Genomic DNA, 18966 nt, shown 5'->3' with positions numbered 1-18966 from the left:
CCTCGTGCGACACAGGTCGCGGCCGCTTTGAGCTGATTCAGCCGAATGATTCTCTCTCTCTTGTGCTATTTCACGGGGGTTTCACCGAGTGTGCACACGTTTCTCCCGCAATTTTACAAGCCCTACAAAACAGAAACCGAGTGTTGTGTTCGTCAGCAGCTGGTGTTTCAAAGTGTCGCTCCTCCCTGGACACACTTCTCATATGCAGTTAGTCTGCCACGGCCCCTCTAATTTGCCTTTGGTTTGCGTTCACATTGCTTCGCTCTGCTTTGATCCGACCGACAGCAACACGAGGGCCTTTTCCCCTACATGGCCCAGAATGCATCCTGCTGAGAGAGTCTGAGCTTGATGGCTTTCCCCGCTGCGGGGGATGCATTAGGGTTGCAGCGGGAGACGGAGCTCAAATTTAAGAAAAAGGAAAAGTCGTGGGCGGCGAGAGATCTGTCTCCTTCCTGACACTTACTAAGTTTCTTTCATTTTCTGCACGCGACCTCGGAAGGAACGAGAGGTCACCGTCGAAACGCCGGGCGTGTTCAGCGTCTCCTGACGGACGCGTTTCTTCTCTCTCCGTGTGATTTCTCAGACGTTTCTGCCGATGCTTGAGCTTTAAAGATCCCGAGGTGACGTCACTTTAGAGGAATTTCGAACATCGCGGACGGACGTCACCAACAACCGCTGCGTGCACTGAGCAAGTGCTGAGGATTTAAATGAGCAGCCCACGAATTGCCAGGTCACCAGCCGGTCCGACGGCGATATCGTTTTCGTGACAAAGGAACAACTGCTGCGAGAAGAAACCTCTAGCGGCGGGAAACAGAGATTTACATCAAGGGGACACTGAGACGAGTGAAATGAATTCAAGGGAAGGCGGCGAATGATTTCGTAGGAAACCTGTCGACGCGTGGGAAGAGCTCCACTGATCGTGTCATGAACGCTGAAATCCCCCGCTTCCCCCTTTGACTCTGGTTTTGCAAGTTGAACATGTGAGGGGTTTATTTTAATGTTGTTTTTTTCCCCCACGTGGAGCCAGAGGCTTCGTGCCAAAGTATGCAGGCTAATGCTGCTAAAAATCACACACTCCCTCTGGTGAAATTACTGAGTCAATACCCAACATGCCCGGTGTCTAATCTCCAAGCAAATACCTTTAGAAGGAGTGTGTGCGCGCACACACACACACACACACACACACACATTTGGGAAGAAAAAAAAACCCATGATGGGTCGATTAACAATCAAATGGAATTGTTTTAAAATGCCGTCCTTTGCTTTTAGAAATCTAGAAGGAACTCTTCATTGCGGTGTTGAGCATGAGGGGAAAAACAACGAGAGCAATGAGTTTTTTATTCAAAGCTTACAGTTCCTCTCACCAATCATTTTAGTATTTTCTTAAGATGCAACTTATCACCCCGGGAAATGTTTCTCAAACAGTAGAGCAACGTTTAAAAAAAAAAAAAAAAATCAGTTTGAAATCCAAACGTATTTATTGGAGGGTAATAATGGGAAGATTTACTTCGAATCTGTGCATGAGTTAAAATGTTAGTTCTTGTAAATAGGTGAACATTTTTGCTACGCAGCGAGCATATATGGGGCCTGCAGTGTGATGACACGTGACAGCGGAGAGGCCTTGAAGTTCCGTCTCAGCAGTCGTCGTCCTTCACCATCGTGAAGAAGAACGTGCAGAAACTCGACCAGGAGTCGCTGCAGTATTCCTCCGCCAGCTTCTTGTTGCCAGGCTGACAGGACTTGGCGGCAGCGGCGGCGGTGGGCGGGGAGCGGGGCGGGGCGGTCGTCCTCCCTGCGCCTGCGCCGCCGCCGCGGCCGCGGAGTCTGAAATGAGCACCTCTGGCAGCTCCCCTGCACATGCCCGCCCTGACCAGCGGCTTGCTGTCCCGGCACAGGTTCCTTTGCTTCTTCAGCGCCCTCGCGATTTGCTTCCAGTAGAGTTCGACGTTGGACGCGTACCGGGGACACAGGGACGGTCTGGCAACGTATTCGCAGCTGACGCTCGCGCCCCCCTTCCTGCACGTGGCCCCCAGGACGAGGAGGTCGTCGCCCGCCGCGGCCCAGGTGCACTCGGACTTGTCTTTGGTCACCAGCTTCCCCTTGATGGGCTGCGCGGAGGCGGCTTTGGGCGGGCGGCCCACCTTGGGCCCCGACCTGTCCTTGTGCCCGTGACCTCTGTCCGCCCCTCGCCCCCTCCGGCCGTGACCCTTCTGACAGCTGCCCGACATCAGCTGGTGGGAAACGCAGGCCAGCACCAGGAGGATAGTGACGTTGGTGAAGAAAGCCATGAGACCAGCAAGAGAGGACCCTGCAAGAGGATGAGTTGGGATTTAGATATCTGACCCCGAGTCCCCTTTCATTTCCTGCTTAAAAAGAATCGTTATAATCCCCCGTTAGACCTGTGTGTCAGGAGGCAACAGCCGGGCTTCTCACAGGAACAGTGTTGTGATGAAGTAGCCACAAGATACTGAACCTGAAACTAAAAGGCACAGCGAGGTTTTTTTTTTTTTTTTTCTAGAACTAGAGTTCTTCATATACAGTGTGAACTAAATCGTTAGAAGATATATGACAACTGAATTAGGTTAATTAAGACAAAAGGGAATACATCTGGGGGAACAGTTTTATATTAAAAATTTGAATTGAATTGAATAAAAGTTTTAATACTCAATGTAAGAAATCAGCTAAGACCAGCTGACATGAATATAGTCATAGGAAATATAGAAAGTAACAAGTACACAATTCACGTTTATTGGAAGAGTACAGGAGTGGAACAAGTATTCAGATCTTAGGTAAAAGCTGAAATGCAATATAGATAAATAATACTGCATAACACGTAAAAGTCTTGTATTCATAGTGTTACGCAGGTACATAAGTATCACCAGCAAATTGTACTTAAACTTTTAAAAGTAAGTGCTTATTGTGCAGAAACACTCCAGTCAGTCCTCTATTGTTAATACCTTAAATGCATTGTATTATTGGATATAGTTACCTAATGCTCTCCACACTTTATACACAACTGGTCAATTCAATAGAAAAAGTTCTGCATCACATTTTCATTATACGTTGTTTGCGTGACAAATCTTTCTATTAGACATAAAACAGTAATTAAAGTTGTTAGTAAAATGAAGTCACTCAAAATTTTACCTAAGTACAGTAATTGAGTAAATGTACGTTTCTCCTTACAGCCAATTCTATTCGACTTCCTGTAGGATTTTTTTCAAGAACATTTATACAATACATCATGACGTGACCCCGCGATGACAGTAATATCATTACAGAGACAGTAGATTAAAACAGCGTGAACTCACCTGAATGTTTCAGAGTAGGGGCTCCAGCTTGAAGTCCTGACACCTGAGAGTTTAGACTCCTTTACCTGCAGCTACAGTATGCTGCTGCAGGATCAGCCCTCCCACTCACACACACACACACACACACACACACACACACACACACACACACACACACACACACACAGCCAATGCACGACTGAAGGGGCTTACAAATTTTGCATGTGAAGACTCAATTTACGGTCTTTAATAATTTTTGATTAAGCTTGTAAAGAAAGGGTAACATGTTGAATCATAATCTGCATAACAAACAGCACAATTAAACAATTTCCCCTAGATATCCTCACCGTTTCATGCACTTTGACTCACTCATTTCTCTTCCGTTTGCCTGTTAAACAACAGTAAAGGGCCGAATCGCGCCCGTTGGTCCGAAGCTTGTGAACGCTCACCACGTTCGCGATGAATCATCAGCACTCCGAAGTAATCTGTGGTGGCAGATTGTGCTGTGTGCTGCAAGAAGTCCCAACTGCTTTATGGGTAACATTTAAGGCATCTGGGTCTTTAAAGACATCCACTGGACCATCTGGTAGTACAGTGTGTCAAATACAAAATGACTTGGGGGAAAAAAGAACTCTTGAAACATACCCGATGTACCTGGAGAAAAAGAAGAAAAATAAACCCTCACTGACTTGGTAGTTGCTCAAGCTAAAGCAACAGGGACACCTGAAGGTCAAATACAGCACAGCAGGCGATTACACGTTCACGTTGTGGGACTCTTGCAGTGATTTCTCTTTAAGACAGATCAATAAATGGAAACTGGTGAACACAGATATTGAGAATAACGTTTTATTTCATCAAAACATTTTCACATTTATAAATCTGTCAAATATACCAGAGCAGAAATCCTTGTTGTCGTAGACCAACATCAAAACCACTGTAATATTCAAGATAATGTATTAAGTAGATTATACACAAGTAAACAAACATGAGGACAAATAAGTGGCAACATTTGGATTGTGTGTTTAGGTTGCATTTGCAGAAACGTTCTCACAAGTCATTGCACCGTTTCATATGCATGCAAGTTATTTCTTTCAATTTGTTCCTTCTTACACAGTCAAGTCAGGTAGCGGTGTTCCTCGAGCTGTGATTGCAGACAGATTGTTTGACCGAGCATTTCAGAGGAGGCTGACTCTCAGTGGATGATGATGATCATGCTGATGATGATGATGATGATGCATGCATGTTTGAGAGTCACAGCAGTACCATCCCTCGCCCCTGAAGAAAGCGCTCCGGGTTCTTCGACCGCAGTCCCCCCCCCCCCCAAGGGCCGTCGTTATCAGTCATCAGAAGATGTCCTCATCAGATTTCAAAATCTACGGATGTAACAAAAAGATTTTTTGGGGGGAACTTCGCAAAGGACCGCTGGAGGCAAACTTGATTCATGCACCCTCATTCCACCACAGCATTCCTCGGACAAGTCATGAAACATAGTAAATGCCGCGCGTTATTAAAAAAGCTCGACCACCTCTCGCGCTCAATTTCGAAACCACTTGATGACGTAGGAGCAGATGCCTTGAAGTGACCTCCAGCAGTACTGCCGAGCAATCCGCTTGGCACTGCTCTCCGCGGCAGGCGTCGGTGGCCGCGGAGTGGTCCCCTGCGTGGTCGTCGCCCTCGGTGGGACCCGAATGGACGTCGCGGGTGCTTGCCTCGTCGGGTCGGGCCCGGTGGGTACGGGCCGGGGCTCGGGTCTCGCGGGTCTTGGCCCCGGCCTGGAAGGACCCTCCGGCCAAGACCAAGACTGGGAGGCGGACGAAAAGACCATCTGAGAGTCGTCGGTTGCCCTCTTGCACATTCCAGGTTGGATCTGCCGCGGCGCCTGGCAGGCGTTGTGGAGCTTTCGGAGGCCCCACATCATCTGCACAAAGTAGTGTCGAGGGTTCTTGTTGTAAGCGCGGCAGGTGTGCGGCTTCCCCAAGTACTCGCACCAGTAGGAGCGCTTGGTGCTCTGGCACGACAGCCTGAGCCTGGTGTACTCCCCGTGGCCCGTGATGATCATGGTGCACAAGTCATTGGCCTTGGTCTTGAATTTGACGGGATCCTCCCAGATGCTCTGCGTCCGGCTGCCGTCGCTCTGGGCCGCGGCCGGCCCGAGGCAGCAGGCGAGCAGCAGCGGAAGAGCGCCGGCCTGGGTCCACATGGTGTCGGATGGACGCTGAGCGCAAGAGGAGGAGAGTGCAACTGCCGGAGCCGAGGGAGCCGTCCTGCTATTTATTTGCGCAGCGGACGGAGAGGGAATTCAGGATCCCCCCCAACCCCCCTCCCCCCCGAGAAAACTTGCAGTTCAGGAGGAGGAGAACAGCAGCGTCTCTCTGGAGGAAGCGAGGGCCACATGTCAAACGGGCCGAGAGGTTGACCGTGATGCACATGTTTACCTCGGCGTTGTGTAAAAGGAGAACATTCTGGTGCTCGTGAAGTCAATTATGTCAATTGCACACCAGCAAGAGCATTTTTTCCTACTTTGAGGCATGCTTGTGTTTGTCGCCAGAGGGTTCGTGTAATCGGGCAAAACACACCCCTCGGTAATTACCCAATGCCTGCCGAGTGCCGACATTTCGGTTGAGAAAGAGAACATGTCTGAGGATCAAGAACTGAAGTCAGGCAGCGTCTGAAGCCCCTCGAGTTCATGCTTGTTTTACAAGGCAGTCGGGAGCTCACGGCTGTGCAGTGTAACCCATCATTTCCCCTCCAAACATAAACGGGATCGAGGACGACCGCAAAAGGAACGTGAGCAGAAGGCGCCGGTATTCAGGACAATTAAGAATGAGCGTGCAAGACGGGAGAACCTATTAACTACAATGACTATACGTGTTCCAATAATAAAGCTCCTAAATTTCCTCCATGACAGTAGACGTCTTTATGCAAATGTGACTTGTACATAGGCTACTTTTTTTTTGCATACATCCCAGTTTCGGATGTTATCGTATGGTTCTGCCCATATCAAGATGAGGGTGGACTGTACAGATGGTAATGTACAACTTGTGTAGAATTCGGTGAACAAGAACAATTTGTGACAATCTCAGAAATAGAAAGAAACAGTGTCTGATGTAAAAGTAAACACTGTAAAAAAAAAAAGAAAAAAAAAAGAAGAAAAATCCCCGGAACCACTGCTTCTGTTTGTGACTAGCTTGGGTCTCATCTGTCTCCTGTACAAGCCCATTTAGAAGCAGCGGCAATGGGTTGGCGTGCGGTTTTGCTGGTGGCGCTCATTCACATGCTGCCTGGTGCCTGGGAAAAAACCTCAGAGCGACGCCTATGGGAGAGGATAGTAATCACCCCTTTTAAAATAGTCGACCAATAACACAATCCAGTGGGCTCTGGTCAGAAGTGGCAGCACCACATAAGAATGCGCACTGTTGTGTTAAAGTCTCAAGATACGGGATGTCTCATGTTATACGTCATTTGTGTACTTGTACTTTCAGTATGGCAGATATACTTTCTCTGTTATTCATAGGAACAAAATCTATTAGGCATTCCCAAAGAAAGTATGTGCCGACAGGAAAGCGAAAAAGAATTACAGTAAAAGGAGGTCAAACTGAAAGCCAACGTTTATTCACAATTTTGTACACTATTTTTTTCTCTCATCACCATATATAGGAGGTTCCTTTTTACGTGGCTCCATCAGTGCCCAGGCTGCAGAGCTCCACAGTTCAAACCAGTGACCACTGTGAATCTGTCCTGCCAGCATACGTCCAAGGTTTGGACACACAAGATCGTGTTTAAGCACTTAGTAAAATCATACCCCTTGGGCCACATGGGTCACATCCAGACTCTAGCAGACAAGAAATAGTCCGGTCAAACTGAGCACACAGCTGCTTCAAAAATATCCATCTTAACAACTAAACTGGAAATCACAGTAAAAGCATTAGAAAATAATCTCATGCCAATGTAGGCTGTTTTGACACTTACAAAACACTAAGATAAAGATTTCCTAGTTTCACAGAGTTAGGGGTTGTGTAGTTCGATATGTTGTGTAAATACAACTATTATAAAATACTGTATCGTGTAGTAATATCAACTGCTTTAGGCTTATGTAAAACAGTGAGCAGTAAGTTAGCTAAGCTATGACCAAAAATGTATGTACCCAAAACAATCTGTGCTAAATAGGCTTTTTTGAGCTAGGTCTTTAAATTGTGATGAAAAATGGTGGTAAAATGTGAATAAAGCTTTAGCATCTAGCTAACTAGCATGGATTGTGTTTGTGTAATCAAAAATACATGAAATAGGAAAAGGTATGAGAAGTAAAAATGATATAAGCATTGGTGGATCAAATAACTAGCAGCAGTTATTTCTTAAAATTGAATATAGAGCAAAAAATTCAAAGCTAATTGTATTTATTCCATTTCTATAATGGTTTTTTAACGTAATTCAACTTAAAATCAGATTTTTTTGTAAACCATGGTGTAGTTAGGCTAACTTTTTTTCTGTTGTACTGATTTAATCAAACAGATATATAATCCAAACTTGTGGTGATAAGATGAATATTATTCCTCTGATATACAAACGTTCTAACTGGAGCTACAACTAGCTAGCCAGGCATGTGGTGACTTGTGTATTGGTGTGGCTAGGGAAAAAAAACACATTTAAAAATATTAAAAACTGTTCTGTTGAATTCATGGGATAGATAAATTTGTAATATCAAAGTAATATATGTTAAAAATTAAATTTGAACAAGTTGAAGGTTATTTAAAGCACAGAGGTTGGTTAGCTTAGTAGCAGCTATCTAAGCTAACTGGCCTGGATCAGTTACATGGACACAAGGTTATTGTCATAAGAGGTTAAATAATTCCAACAATTTTTAATGCCAATCAATAACTTGATCCACCTAAGTGAAATCAAAGTTTTATTTCAAAAGCAAGTTAGCCCTTTATTAAACAAAGAAAATCCTACTCACTTTGCTAAGTTATTGTCTTAAAATCTAACGCTTTCATTCCAGTATCATTGGTATTGCAGGTCAGTTGTTATTTTGCAGTTGCACTGTTACAGTTCAATGTTAAGATGGACATTATTTTCCACAGCGGGCATCGACGCCATCAGTCGTGCAAACCTTAAATCCTTCTTTCTTCGTTTCTGCGTTGTGATTGGCAGTGCTCCCTTAGTCCCATGAATGGATTGTCTAATAAGTCTTTCACCATCATTACTACGCGGACAGCAGCTAACCTGTAAACATGGAGGCGCGGTGGATGAGAGAACTGGCTTGCCCGACAAGTCGAGTATAGATTTACAGCAAACTTCTCAGCCGACAGTCATATCAAGCGATACAAAATAGAAAATAGCGTTTGAATACATTCATTTGTTCCATGGTTTCAAATGTATCCGTAGCTACTGTGGGGCTTTAACAAGCAGAGAGAAAATTAGCAACTGTAACTGTCAGACCAGTAAAGACCTGAGACCTAAAGTTAAAAAAAAAGGATTTGGCTTGATAGTGTCATAATAATGTATCACCACTATGAAAGCAAGACAGAGCTCAGTAAAAATGACATGTTAGTGAAATCAGCGTGATCGTTTTTTGTTTTTTTTAATCAATCCATCACCTAAGGAACAATCTAAAAAGCCTCGCACTTTCATAATGTGATAATGTGAGTTTATCGTGTGATTTAAAAAGGAAAACCCACCCAAAGTACCAACACTGTTAAAAAGAACACTATTCAGGGATGTAGCTTACATTTGGTATCTATTTGTAATTGTATGTGGGGGCGTTTTATCGGAGTATGATGATTGGCCAAAGTTTGATGACAGGATGTTGAGTTACAGAAGTCTAAAAAAAAAAAATCACTCTTTGGACTTTCAGCTCATCGATGTATATATTAGCGATTTCTAAAAAGAAAATGACATATTGACATTTTGCTGTAAAACATTGCTGTGAAGGTGATCAAAAAAAATTGACTGTTGATTTTTAACAGTGTAAGAGCATCTACTGTATAGTGGTGGTGGATTTCCCCTTTTGTTAAATGAGCATATATATATATATCTGTCAAAATGCCAGGGTGAGACTATCTTCTGAAAGGCAACCAGTCATTTGCAAAGCGCTCCAAACCAGCATAGGTGTCAATCTCTACATGTTTCTTAATATTGTAAACATTTTTAAAAGTCATGCTAAATTCCTTCCATACAGTAATCCGCCAAAAAAATCCACCCGGCAACCACCTGGTTTTTTCCTTTCTCCATTTCTTTATATACTTTACCACTTTGTTTGAGTCATCCACTTTTTTTCCCTTTTTTTTACATTTGCACGATGCATCCGTTTTAAGTGCAGGAGGAGAAAAGAAATATCTAGCTTGACGTGGCCTTCAGGGGACCGTCCCGTCCCCTCTGGAGCACAAACATCGTACGTCAAAATGAACAGGCATCACACTTTATTGTCATGTCCTCTTGCCCGGTGTGTTTTTCAGGCTTGGTTTTTTTGTGTCTGAACAAATGTAAACGCAGACAACGCAGCAGTCCTTTGAAAAAAAAAAATAAAAAAAATAAATGCAGAGCAAGCCTGGCTCAGATGGACGCTGAGGGAGAAGAGTTTTGTGTCCCGCAGGCAGAGTTTCTCGGAGGAGGTCAGGGGCCGTCGGGGAGCAGGTACGGCAGGTGTACTTCAGGTCGACTCGATCGCTGCAGATAACCTGCATGGCTTTGTGTGTTGTTCTTCCGTTGTGAGGAAGGCGGCTTTCGTGGAGCTTTGTCTGGTCCGAGGGATTGTGAAACACATGGCTAGGAAGAAATAAAAAAACAATGTATGTGAACATTGCTTCAAAGATTATTGCACATACATACAGTGGTAAAAAAAAGAGTTGAAAATACAGCTTCTACTGCGTTTCTTGGCTCTTTTCCTGTCAATGATCTCTCACATGGTGATTTTCATTAAACTATCATTCATCGCATCGGGTCTTCACTAATTCATCTTCATATTGAGTCTGGGAATTGAATATTTAGATTGTATATAAAAACAACAATGTCCAATATATCCCCCAATATACTCTGATATAATTCTCCAAACTGCAACTAAATCATTTTACAAAATTTTTCCCACTTTATCGGGGGGGGGGAAACTCAACCGAAATGGCTTCAATGTAAATCCCAAACATGTTAGACAAAGGAAAAGTTAAAGGCAAACTTACTATTTTAGCTCCAGTTTTTGAGGGCACTGGGAAGGCAAATATTAGAGAAAGATGAATTAGATTTTTTTTTTGAAACATTAAGTAAATAATTCAGGTCAGTGTATTTCTTTCTTCTTTTTCCTTTTGAATGACACAGGGGAATAATGCAGCTCTGGCAGAGTCAGTGATGCTTTCATGAAGATCCACAAGGAGTTTCCAAAAAACTACATTGAGCTTTTTTCCTTCTAAAAAGATGCACTGTTCTACGCTAACCCCATGAAACCTGCTGGGAACCATGTATTTCCCTCCAGATAAATATCATGCGGGAGTAAATGTGACGTTAGGTAATGTGACTTTCGGTTCATCAACTGCAAATAATAATGTAACCTCAAATTCGACCGTATTAAAAAAAGTAAGTTTGTCGTAAATTAGCAAATATTTGATCATATTGTTCATTTCACGTAACTTCTATTGCCACAGATTTTCATATCTGCTTTAACGACAATGTGCCATGTCAGGTCATTTTTGAAATATGAAGCGTCAGATTGTTTCCTATTGACAAATAAAAAATAATATACATAAGCCATAAACTGCACAATTTAGTTTGTATTGCTGTACTACTGACAATACTAGTGTTGCATGGTACACTGGAATGTAGGTTCTTTATTGATACTTCTTTGTTAAAAACAGTTCGGTATTATTAGTGTCTCCAGTGTAGAAGACTAAGAGGATGAAATACATATTTTGTCTGCCGCGCCACTAAGTGGCACTGCTACTGTGGGACCACTTTGCCCACAGAGCCGACACTTGGGGCCAGTGACGGACAGACGAGACTCGTCCACCAGCCTCACTGTATTACAAGGTCGCTAAAATCTGATAGCTTGACCAGTGTTGAATCAGTATTAATTTCAGTTTGATGTACGTTTTGGTATTGGACATTGTGATGCTCAACTTGGTTCTGCTGTCAAATTCCAAAGGTTGGTGTGTTTGCAGATTTAATGACTTCCCTCCACTCACAATTACATTTGCTGGTTGCTCTCTCGTCATTGAACAGAAACCCGTGGATCACGACAATGGGCCCCTTTTTTTTTCACAGAGGACATTTGTGAGGGTACGACACAGACGGGTACAGCTAACGGCGGCCCCGCTCCGTTCGGGTGTCGCCGCGAGCTCTGACCGCAGCGTGAAAAAAGGCCAGGGACCCTGATGTTGAAACAGCCAAATGGAATTCAGAAATTTCGAAGACAGTTTCATTATTTCGATGTGTGACATGTCTACATGTCGTCTGTGAAAAATAAGACGTGAAGCGCGCACCTCTGCCAGAGGCACATGAACTCCAGTCACACCAGAAATATTACAACGTAGTGCACTGAATCAGTGGCCTCTCCGAACTTATTGAATATGCGCAAAAGTAGAATTTTTTCAAGGATTCATACACACTTATGTGACATACTGTAAATCTAATGGTTAGGCAGGTTTACGCCCCCTTGGTAACTAAATGTGATTCTCAATAAGCGTCAAACAAAGTCACAAAAAGTCGAACAAGCGCAGTCACAACGAGACAAACATAAATATCCCGGGGGACATTTATGGTTTGTTAGTGATTCCAAAATTAGCAAATTCTCACCATGCTGGTTTTCCTGCAAAGTCACTGTGAGCAGAACAAAAAAGAAAAGAAAAAAAAGAGACTAGAATACGCTGTGAAAGAAGCGACAGAGAAGTCGGGGTTAGATGGAGAAACACAAAGGAAGAAAAGAACAAACAGAGGAGCGGTGTGCGGGGCGGCGTGGCGACAGCACACAACGAGAGGACAGCTGTGCGGAGGAAAGGGTGTGAGATTGCGAGGAAGGAAGTCGGGTTAAAAGAAGCGCTGTTGAGAGTAGCAGCGCTCCGATTGGCCGGCCTTTCCAGTACCTTTCAGGAGCCAGGCTCTCTGTCACCAGTCGATGTGCCTCGGGGGAGCCGAGGCCCGCGGGAACCTGTTAACGGGGTCAAAGGTCGGGATGCTACCGACCCAGGAACACACACACAACATTAACAGCACAGACAGGGTATTCAACCAGCACCTTTTCATGAAAACACAACTTGTTTCTTTGCAAAGAGGAGAAGGACGAGCGGATGACGTGGGGCAGAGAGCAGAACGGCCACAAGGTCGACATCCTCTGAGAAATAAACTGTATGATCAGGTTGAGGGGCAATAAGTATGTTTCTGAAAGTGCATAACATAACTGTTATATCAATATACATTTACAGTATGTATATGTGGGTTTACTGGTGTTTGTTCATCCGTAAAAGTGGTTTACTAAGTAAACTGTGTGTCTGTTTTCCATCTGCTGAATTGTTTCAGAGTCAGAAAACCGGACCGACTTTATTCTGTGACATGAATATGAAATCGTTAATATTTTATAATATATACTTTTTAAATAGCTACTGATAATGTAGCTGAAAAGGTTCAATAGAGGAATTACTTAGTGCCCCTTTAAAATCAAAATAAAAATTTGGACTGATTTGTAAGTTCCATTTCAAAAGACTGTACCCATTAATAAAGAATAAGAAAAAAAGAGAAAATTACAAAATAGAACATTACAAATGAATCTTTAAAAAATATTTAGTATCCAGGTGAAGACTTCAAAATGGCATTTCAATTATAATTTTTGTCCTTTATAGTTTGGCAAATTCAAAATACAGATGCAGTTCATGTTGCAATTAAATTCCACAAGTTCAATAAGTTTAAAACCGGAAGTGGACGTGGAAGATGAAAGATCAGCCTGTGCCTGAGCTCAGCTGTTCTGCTCTCTGCCTGTAGCGTCTGTTACAGCAGGTTGGTTGACCCCCAGCCCCCCCCACCCCCCCCCCCCATCCAAACGCAACTTAAAAAAATGACCAACATGCAGTTAGACGTGTTAAATTACGGAGAACATGAAACAGAAAAAAAAAAGGCGCAGCATTCTCAGCGTCACACCAAAGCTCGACATGCTTGCCTCTCTCTGAACAAAATGATCAGGTGCACATTCACGGGACTTTGGCTGACTCTAAACGAGAGGAGACAGGACATTTCTTTTTCCTTCTTTTCGTTCATTTCACACCAACGTGCATTAACATGGAAGGATCCCCCCCAAACAACACCACACAGGAGAAGGTTTGGCCGCGACATGGACAGAAGAAATGGACGGAACCCGAGCAAAACAAACTCTAGTGTGTGTGTGCGTGTGTGTGTGTGTTTGATTAATCAACCCCCTTAGAGCCATGCATTGTGTGTGGCCACCCGATTTTGCTTGTGGCAAGAACACTAACTAAACCCTTCGCCCAGGCATGCCTCCACTCCCCCATCACATGCAGTCGACAGGATTACATATAAGGTTTACCTTGCCATCGCAGGATTTGGGATACCTTGTGAGCGCTCACTATGATAACCATTATTACCAATTTCCATACTGAAAACAAAATATTGTATACACAAAAAAAAAAGGGGGGGGGGATGAAAAATGTAATGTGAGAGACATGGCATGCCGATCAAACTTTTAAAGAGTAAAAGTGCTTTCCGTTTTGAGTAGCTGAACTCTGCAAGAATGTGAGAGGAGATACACGTTTGGTTCTCTCTAAACTATGAGCCACAATGTTTTTGATTTACACCACAGCTCACAAAAGAAAGAGAACAGGTGGGACTTGTACGGTACAGCGATCGCAGGAGCCCTTCGCGTGAAAGTAAGGGGCACTTCTTCAAAGAGGTGCTGCGCACGAAAACGAGAAGCCACACAGCGTCCGGGCCCAGAAGAGCAATCCCAAGCTTTATAAAACCAAGCACCGAGAATGTGAGTAAACAGCTCTATGTACAAGACCCAGGGAGAAAGAGCACGCAGTGACGGGAGGTGAAAAAAGGGGCGGGGGAGGTGGGTAAGATGTCTTACGTTTTCATGGGAATTGTCTCAATGCTATAAGGAAGATACACACACACACACACACACACACACACACACACACACACACACACACACACACAAAAGCAAACAAAATGAAAATGTTATTGACGTTTCTCAGCAATGGAGGCGCACTGGAACGTTCCCTGTGATCCGGCGGAAGACGCCGCTGATGGACTGAGGCGCTACGCGACAACCGCTGTGTGTGTGTGTGTGTGTGTGTGTGTGTGTGTGTTGAGCCGTGGGAGGGTTGGAGCGAAAAAGGTCCACGAAGAAGAAAATGAGAAACGTACAAAATGCATTGCAATGTTTGTCTTTTTTTTTTTTTTTAACTTTGTAAAGTGCCGAGTGCTTGACGGATAGAAAAACTAAAAATGAATGCACGAATAAAGGATGTGGAGGATGGAAAACAGTAGAAATGGTTATCACAAAGTAAAATGCCAAGTCCCAGAAACAGAGGAACTACGAGGAAGAGAAGAGGGGGAAGAAAACGAATGAATCAAAAAACAGACCAGTGCAGCTACTGTGAACAACAACTAAGAAACGTCAACCAACTTGTGCCGAATGCGCGGCGTTAAAAGAAACACGGGGATTTGTCAAATGACATTTACTATAAACTGCAGGAATTGTGTATTTCGGGAGGCCGAAGCAAAAGGGAGGATGTTGTTTCTGTTGTACCTGCGAAATGTACCGTGCTGTACACCTAGTCGATAAACAACAACGACGACAACAACGACAACAACAACAACGGCAGCGGCAGCAGCGACTCACTCGTCGTAGACGTCCTCGGTGTCCATCCTGCGGTAGTGCTTGGACAGTCGCACTGCCAGGACGATGCTCGGCAGCAGGAAGAGAGTGCTGCAGCCCAGGCCCATCCAGAAGGTGTTCTGTTGACCAGCACAGACCCGTTAGACCAAACTGACGGAATATGAATCATATCTGCTCATCGCTGAGTCCTGAGCTCCTGCTAAAGACCACACAACTCTGTTTCCAGTGGCGGCGTCTTGGCGTTGAGGATTCGCTGCTTTTCATTATCTTTTATGGGCCAAATTTTGTCGGTTTGGGTGTATTTCACTACTTCCTGACATATTAAACGGTAATGTATGTATGTAAGGTCTCTTTTGGCATTTTATCATTTCATCTTCATCCTCTTCACATCTCCTCTACCGTCTTATCTTCATCCTATTTCTTTGTGTGGCTGCCTTTGGCGTCTTTTTCTCATTTCAAATTCAGGAGGTTTTGCCACGACGTTTCCCCAGTTCCCGTTAAAAGTATATTTTGTCCGCTGATGTGCGCGGGTGGAACTTGTTGCTCTACTTTATTCTCCTCCTGCATGCCCGCAGTATCTGCAGTAGGCTTGTCTGCGGTATGTTTCCGCACATCGCCAATATCATTACCATGGAGTCGACCAAGAAACTACAGGCTATGATTTCCGCCGTGTCCACCATGTTGCTGAAGGGCTTGCACGGCGCGACCTCCATCGCCAGCTATGGAATACAACAAAAAAAACAAAAAGCAAAGAGTGAAGATCAACACACAACAAATTCAAAAGCAGAACTCTGCATGTCAAATTCTGCAACAGATCATTGTACCGCAACTGTACATGTGTTCACGGAAAACAGGAAGAATTTTCTCATTCAAATAAAAAAAAAAACACCGTACGTAAAAAAACACACTCGTGCTTGTTTATTTCTTTTTTTAACTTTGCTGATAAATTCCTTTGGTCGACTCCAGCAGAAAAAACCCCCCAATGAGCCGCAGAGCAGATTCCTCGACTTTATGGGGGTTGTAACTGTTATATTCGTCTCCTCTATAAAAAAAAAAAACCCGGCAAAACTCTTATGCAACACACATTGCCAATAACTCCCTGACTATCGCACCACTGGAGGGAAACATATCAGTCAACACTTAGCAGCACATGGAAGAGAAAGCAAGAAACACACACACACACACACACACACACACACACACACACACACACACACGCTCCGACGAATTAACACTTACGGATGTTTTCACCCATTCTATGTACTGGTGGAAGTAGCCAACTATGGTCGCTGTGTATTTTCCCGACTCCTGAGGGAAGAGCAGGACATAATGGGAGTTATGCATCATTTTTTTCAAATTACGATTCAAACGAAAAATGTAACTAATTACCTGATTGATTAGATGGGTGGCATTCCGGGAGATGAGATACTGAGCAGCTTCGATGGCTTCGAGAACCGCCAAGACTTTGTTCTTTGCAGGAGACAAACGCTGGTTTTTATTCGAGGCTCAGCCTGAATGTTGATTCGAAAATGACAGATTTTGGCCGGAGGCTGGTTTTTACTTACAGGCAGATCGGAGGCTGTTCTCTCCAGGAACCTCATACTCTGGTTCAACGCACTCTTTAGAGGGGAAATGAAGAGCAAAGAAAGATGAACACCGGCAACACCAAAGACTATGGATCATTTTTTAACACGCAAAAAACAATGAAACACAACGAGACACGGGAACGGGAAAAACGAAACCAACCAACCAACAACAACAACAACAACAACAACAACAACAACAACAACAACAACAACACTCTGCTTTTAATTACAGACATGCTGAAGAAGTTTGCTCCAAAACTAAATATCCACAGTGCAAAGAAAGAAAGTACTCACGTACTGACACAATTGCTAACTATGGTGCGCACTGTACGCAACAACTTCTACGCAATTTTCGAGATTGTTACCAAATGAACGACAGATTTATGACAAAAAATATTATTATGTGGATATTTGGCAATATTTTTTGGTGCAAAACCCTTCATGATTAACACCATATATGAACTTTACGCAGAGCACGCAAACAAATCCTATTAAACACCATCCAACGTGAGTTATATTCAGTATGATAACAATATGATATGCTGGTTAATTTCTAGATATGACAGATAATGGATAATGGATAACGGATGGGGACGCGTGATACACGGGGTGGACACATCTTCTGCTTACCCGCGCTCTAACATATTTCTTGAAGTTGAGAGAGAAAAACAAAACAAAAAAATAACCATGAAAGAAAACACAAAGAGCTGCGTCGGGAGAACATCACTACTCGTCTCATCTGCCAGCAGAAGGAGATCCGTGGCGTTATTCGAGAGGAACGGCATCGGCTTCGACGGAGAAAAATGAATGAAACGGAATATTTTATGTGTGTGTTTTTTTCCGCAGACGTGGCGAGTTCGATGACACGTGTCCCCGGGGATCAGAAACAACAACGCTGTCGATGAAAGCAAACGAGATGCAGTATTTTCTCCGTCGAGCACAGTACCTCTCTCTTCAATAAGACATGGATGACATCAGTTACTCGGAGCTCAGTAGGTTTGACTTCACCCAAACCCAAACACATTGATACTTCCGCACAAGTAACAACCTTCTTCCCAACACAAGTTTACATTCAAGTCGACCCGTAGCCGACTTTTGATCAATCTCTCATCCCAATCTAATCACCCGGCACATAGCGCGACATCATATATATATAATATATATAGGCATAACCTAACAAACTCTGCAGTTTGCCGTTCGCCTGTGAATGAGCGCAGGAGGAGGCGGACGCATTCACAACAGCAGGAACATAAGAGCGCCCACTCGCACCTTCCCTGATGTTTTTCCTGCCGTATTTCTCGGACATTTTTTCCGGACATTTTCACGAGGGGGGGGGGGGGGGGGGGGGCTGGCAGCGAAAGTTCCAGAAAACGTCTGGAGAGTTCTCACGTACAGCCCCTCCGGAAAAAAGTTCAGGAAAATGTTCTGAAATCGGCCCGAGGTCAAATATTCACTCTCGTTTTAGCTCTGTTTTGGTCTCCACCAACTCTTGAGGGACACATCTGCTCCAGGTGCATGTTTTTTTTTACCAGCTCTTTCTTTCTTGTTCTCCTTTTTTCACTTCAAATGTGTGAACTGCATTTTTTTTTGCACCGACAAAGCAGAGCGGGAGAAACAAAAAGCAGTGGCTGCGTGATTGAATTCTGGTCTTTGGAAGCCAGATGCGGTTTGGCCTACTCCTCCCCTGTGCTGAGTCCCTAAAAATGTCGAGGTCGAGAAAAACCGAAGGCCCTCCTTTCTAGCCTCGCGCCGTCAGTTCATCACAATCGTGACGGCAGAGTCGTTTAGGGAGGGCGCTCCCTCTAAAGGGAGGACCAGACAAAACCCACTTAACCCCCCACAAAAAAAACCGAGGGGTCCGGTCAAGTGCGAGTATCTGGACGGTAGGTGGAGATAACACGGTGGGGCAGCGTTACCATGGCCTGCTCCATGGGCGTGATCTGCTGACTGTGGATCTGTCGCAGGGTGCCGCTGTGGCCTTTCAGGGCGGTTTGCAGAGCGCCTCTGGGCTGGAGACAGACGAAGCACAAACACAACTTTGGTATGAATACATGAAAGCACTGGAAAAGGGAAAATTAGGAGAAAGAAATCATACAGGCTCATACAGTACAGCATAAAAACCATGCCAGTGAATTGGTATTATTTTCGAATTTTTAGCTTGGATCCAATAATAGTCATTGTCTGTTGCCCCTCAACAAAAACACAAAATGTAGCTACACCATTTCATCCCTCTAATCCAATAGCATCATCAGCAGAGCTA

General features: G+C 44.1%; 3 protein-coding genes across 19 annotated transcripts in view; all 3 read right to left on the bottom strand.

The window, feature by feature from the left end:
* Window positions 1-1321: 1321 nt before the first annotated feature.
* On the bottom strand, window positions 1322-3400 carry fgfbp1a (fibroblast growth factor binding protein 1a). Its single transcript, XM_035650700.2, has 2 exons — window positions 3309-3400; window positions 1322-2308 (listed from the first exon to the last, which is right to left on the bottom strand). The coding sequence occupies exon 2, from the start codon at window positions 2286-2288 to the stop codon at window positions 1635-1637; it is 654 nt and encodes a 217-aa protein (XP_035506593.2). The 5' UTR covers window positions 2289-2308; window positions 3309-3400; the 3' UTR covers window positions 1322-1634.
* Window positions 3401-4117: 717 nt separating this feature from the next.
* On the bottom strand, window positions 4118-6645 carry fgfbp2a (fibroblast growth factor binding protein 2a). The gene has a single exon (XM_035650343.2). The coding sequence runs from the start codon at window positions 5485-5487 to the stop codon at window positions 4822-4824; it is 666 nt and encodes a 221-aa protein (XP_035506236.1). The 5' UTR covers window positions 5488-6645; the 3' UTR covers window positions 4118-4821.
* A 232-nt stretch (window positions 6646-6877) lies between these two features.
* The window catches only part of prom1a (prominin 1a), a 66263-nt gene continuing 54174 nt past the window's right edge, over window positions 6878-18966 (bottom strand). For 3 of the 17 annotated variants that reach the window (XM_047334544.1, XM_047334549.1, XM_047334547.1), the window contains 12 exons: window positions 18623-18715; window positions 17337-17354; window positions 16686-16739; window positions 16510-16590; window positions 16360-16428; window positions 15750-15839; window positions 15124-15239; window positions 14344-14367; window positions 13801-13869; window positions 12350-12441; window positions 10457-10482; window positions 6878-10049 (listed from right to left, as the gene is read on the bottom strand). In XM_047334544.1, coding sequence (XP_047190500.1) covers window positions 12372-12441; window positions 13801-13869; window positions 14344-14367; window positions 15124-15239; window positions 15750-15839; window positions 16360-16428; window positions 16510-16590; window positions 16686-16739; window positions 17337-17354; window positions 18623-18715 — 684 coding nt within the window. In that variant the 3' untranslated portion in view covers window positions 6878-10049; window positions 10457-10482; window positions 12350-12371. The other 14 variants (XM_047334546.1, XM_047334550.1, XM_047334551.1 and 11 more) reach the window with 11 other exon arrangements.

The sequence above is a fragment of the Scophthalmus maximus genome, chromosome 9, assembly GCF_022379125.1.
Source record: "Scophthalmus maximus strain ysfricsl-2021 chromosome 9, ASM2237912v1, whole genome shotgun sequence".
NCBI classification, from domain to species: domain Eukaryota; kingdom Metazoa; phylum Chordata; class Actinopteri; order Pleuronectiformes; family Scophthalmidae; genus Scophthalmus; species Scophthalmus maximus.
The sequence above is the reverse complement of the archived record's forward strand: the minus strand, read 5'-3'. Positions and strand labels throughout refer to the sequence as shown.

Bases quoted from the DNA above. Each gene is read 5' to 3' on its own strand.
- fgfbp1a (XM_035650700.2), bottom strand. From the start codon at position 2,288: ATGGCTTTCTTCACCAACGTCACTATCCTCCTGGTGCTGGCCTGCGTT.
- fgfbp2a (XM_035650343.2), bottom strand. From the start codon at position 5,487: ATGTGGACCCAGGCCGGCGCTCTTCCGCTGCTGCTCGCCTGCTGCCTC.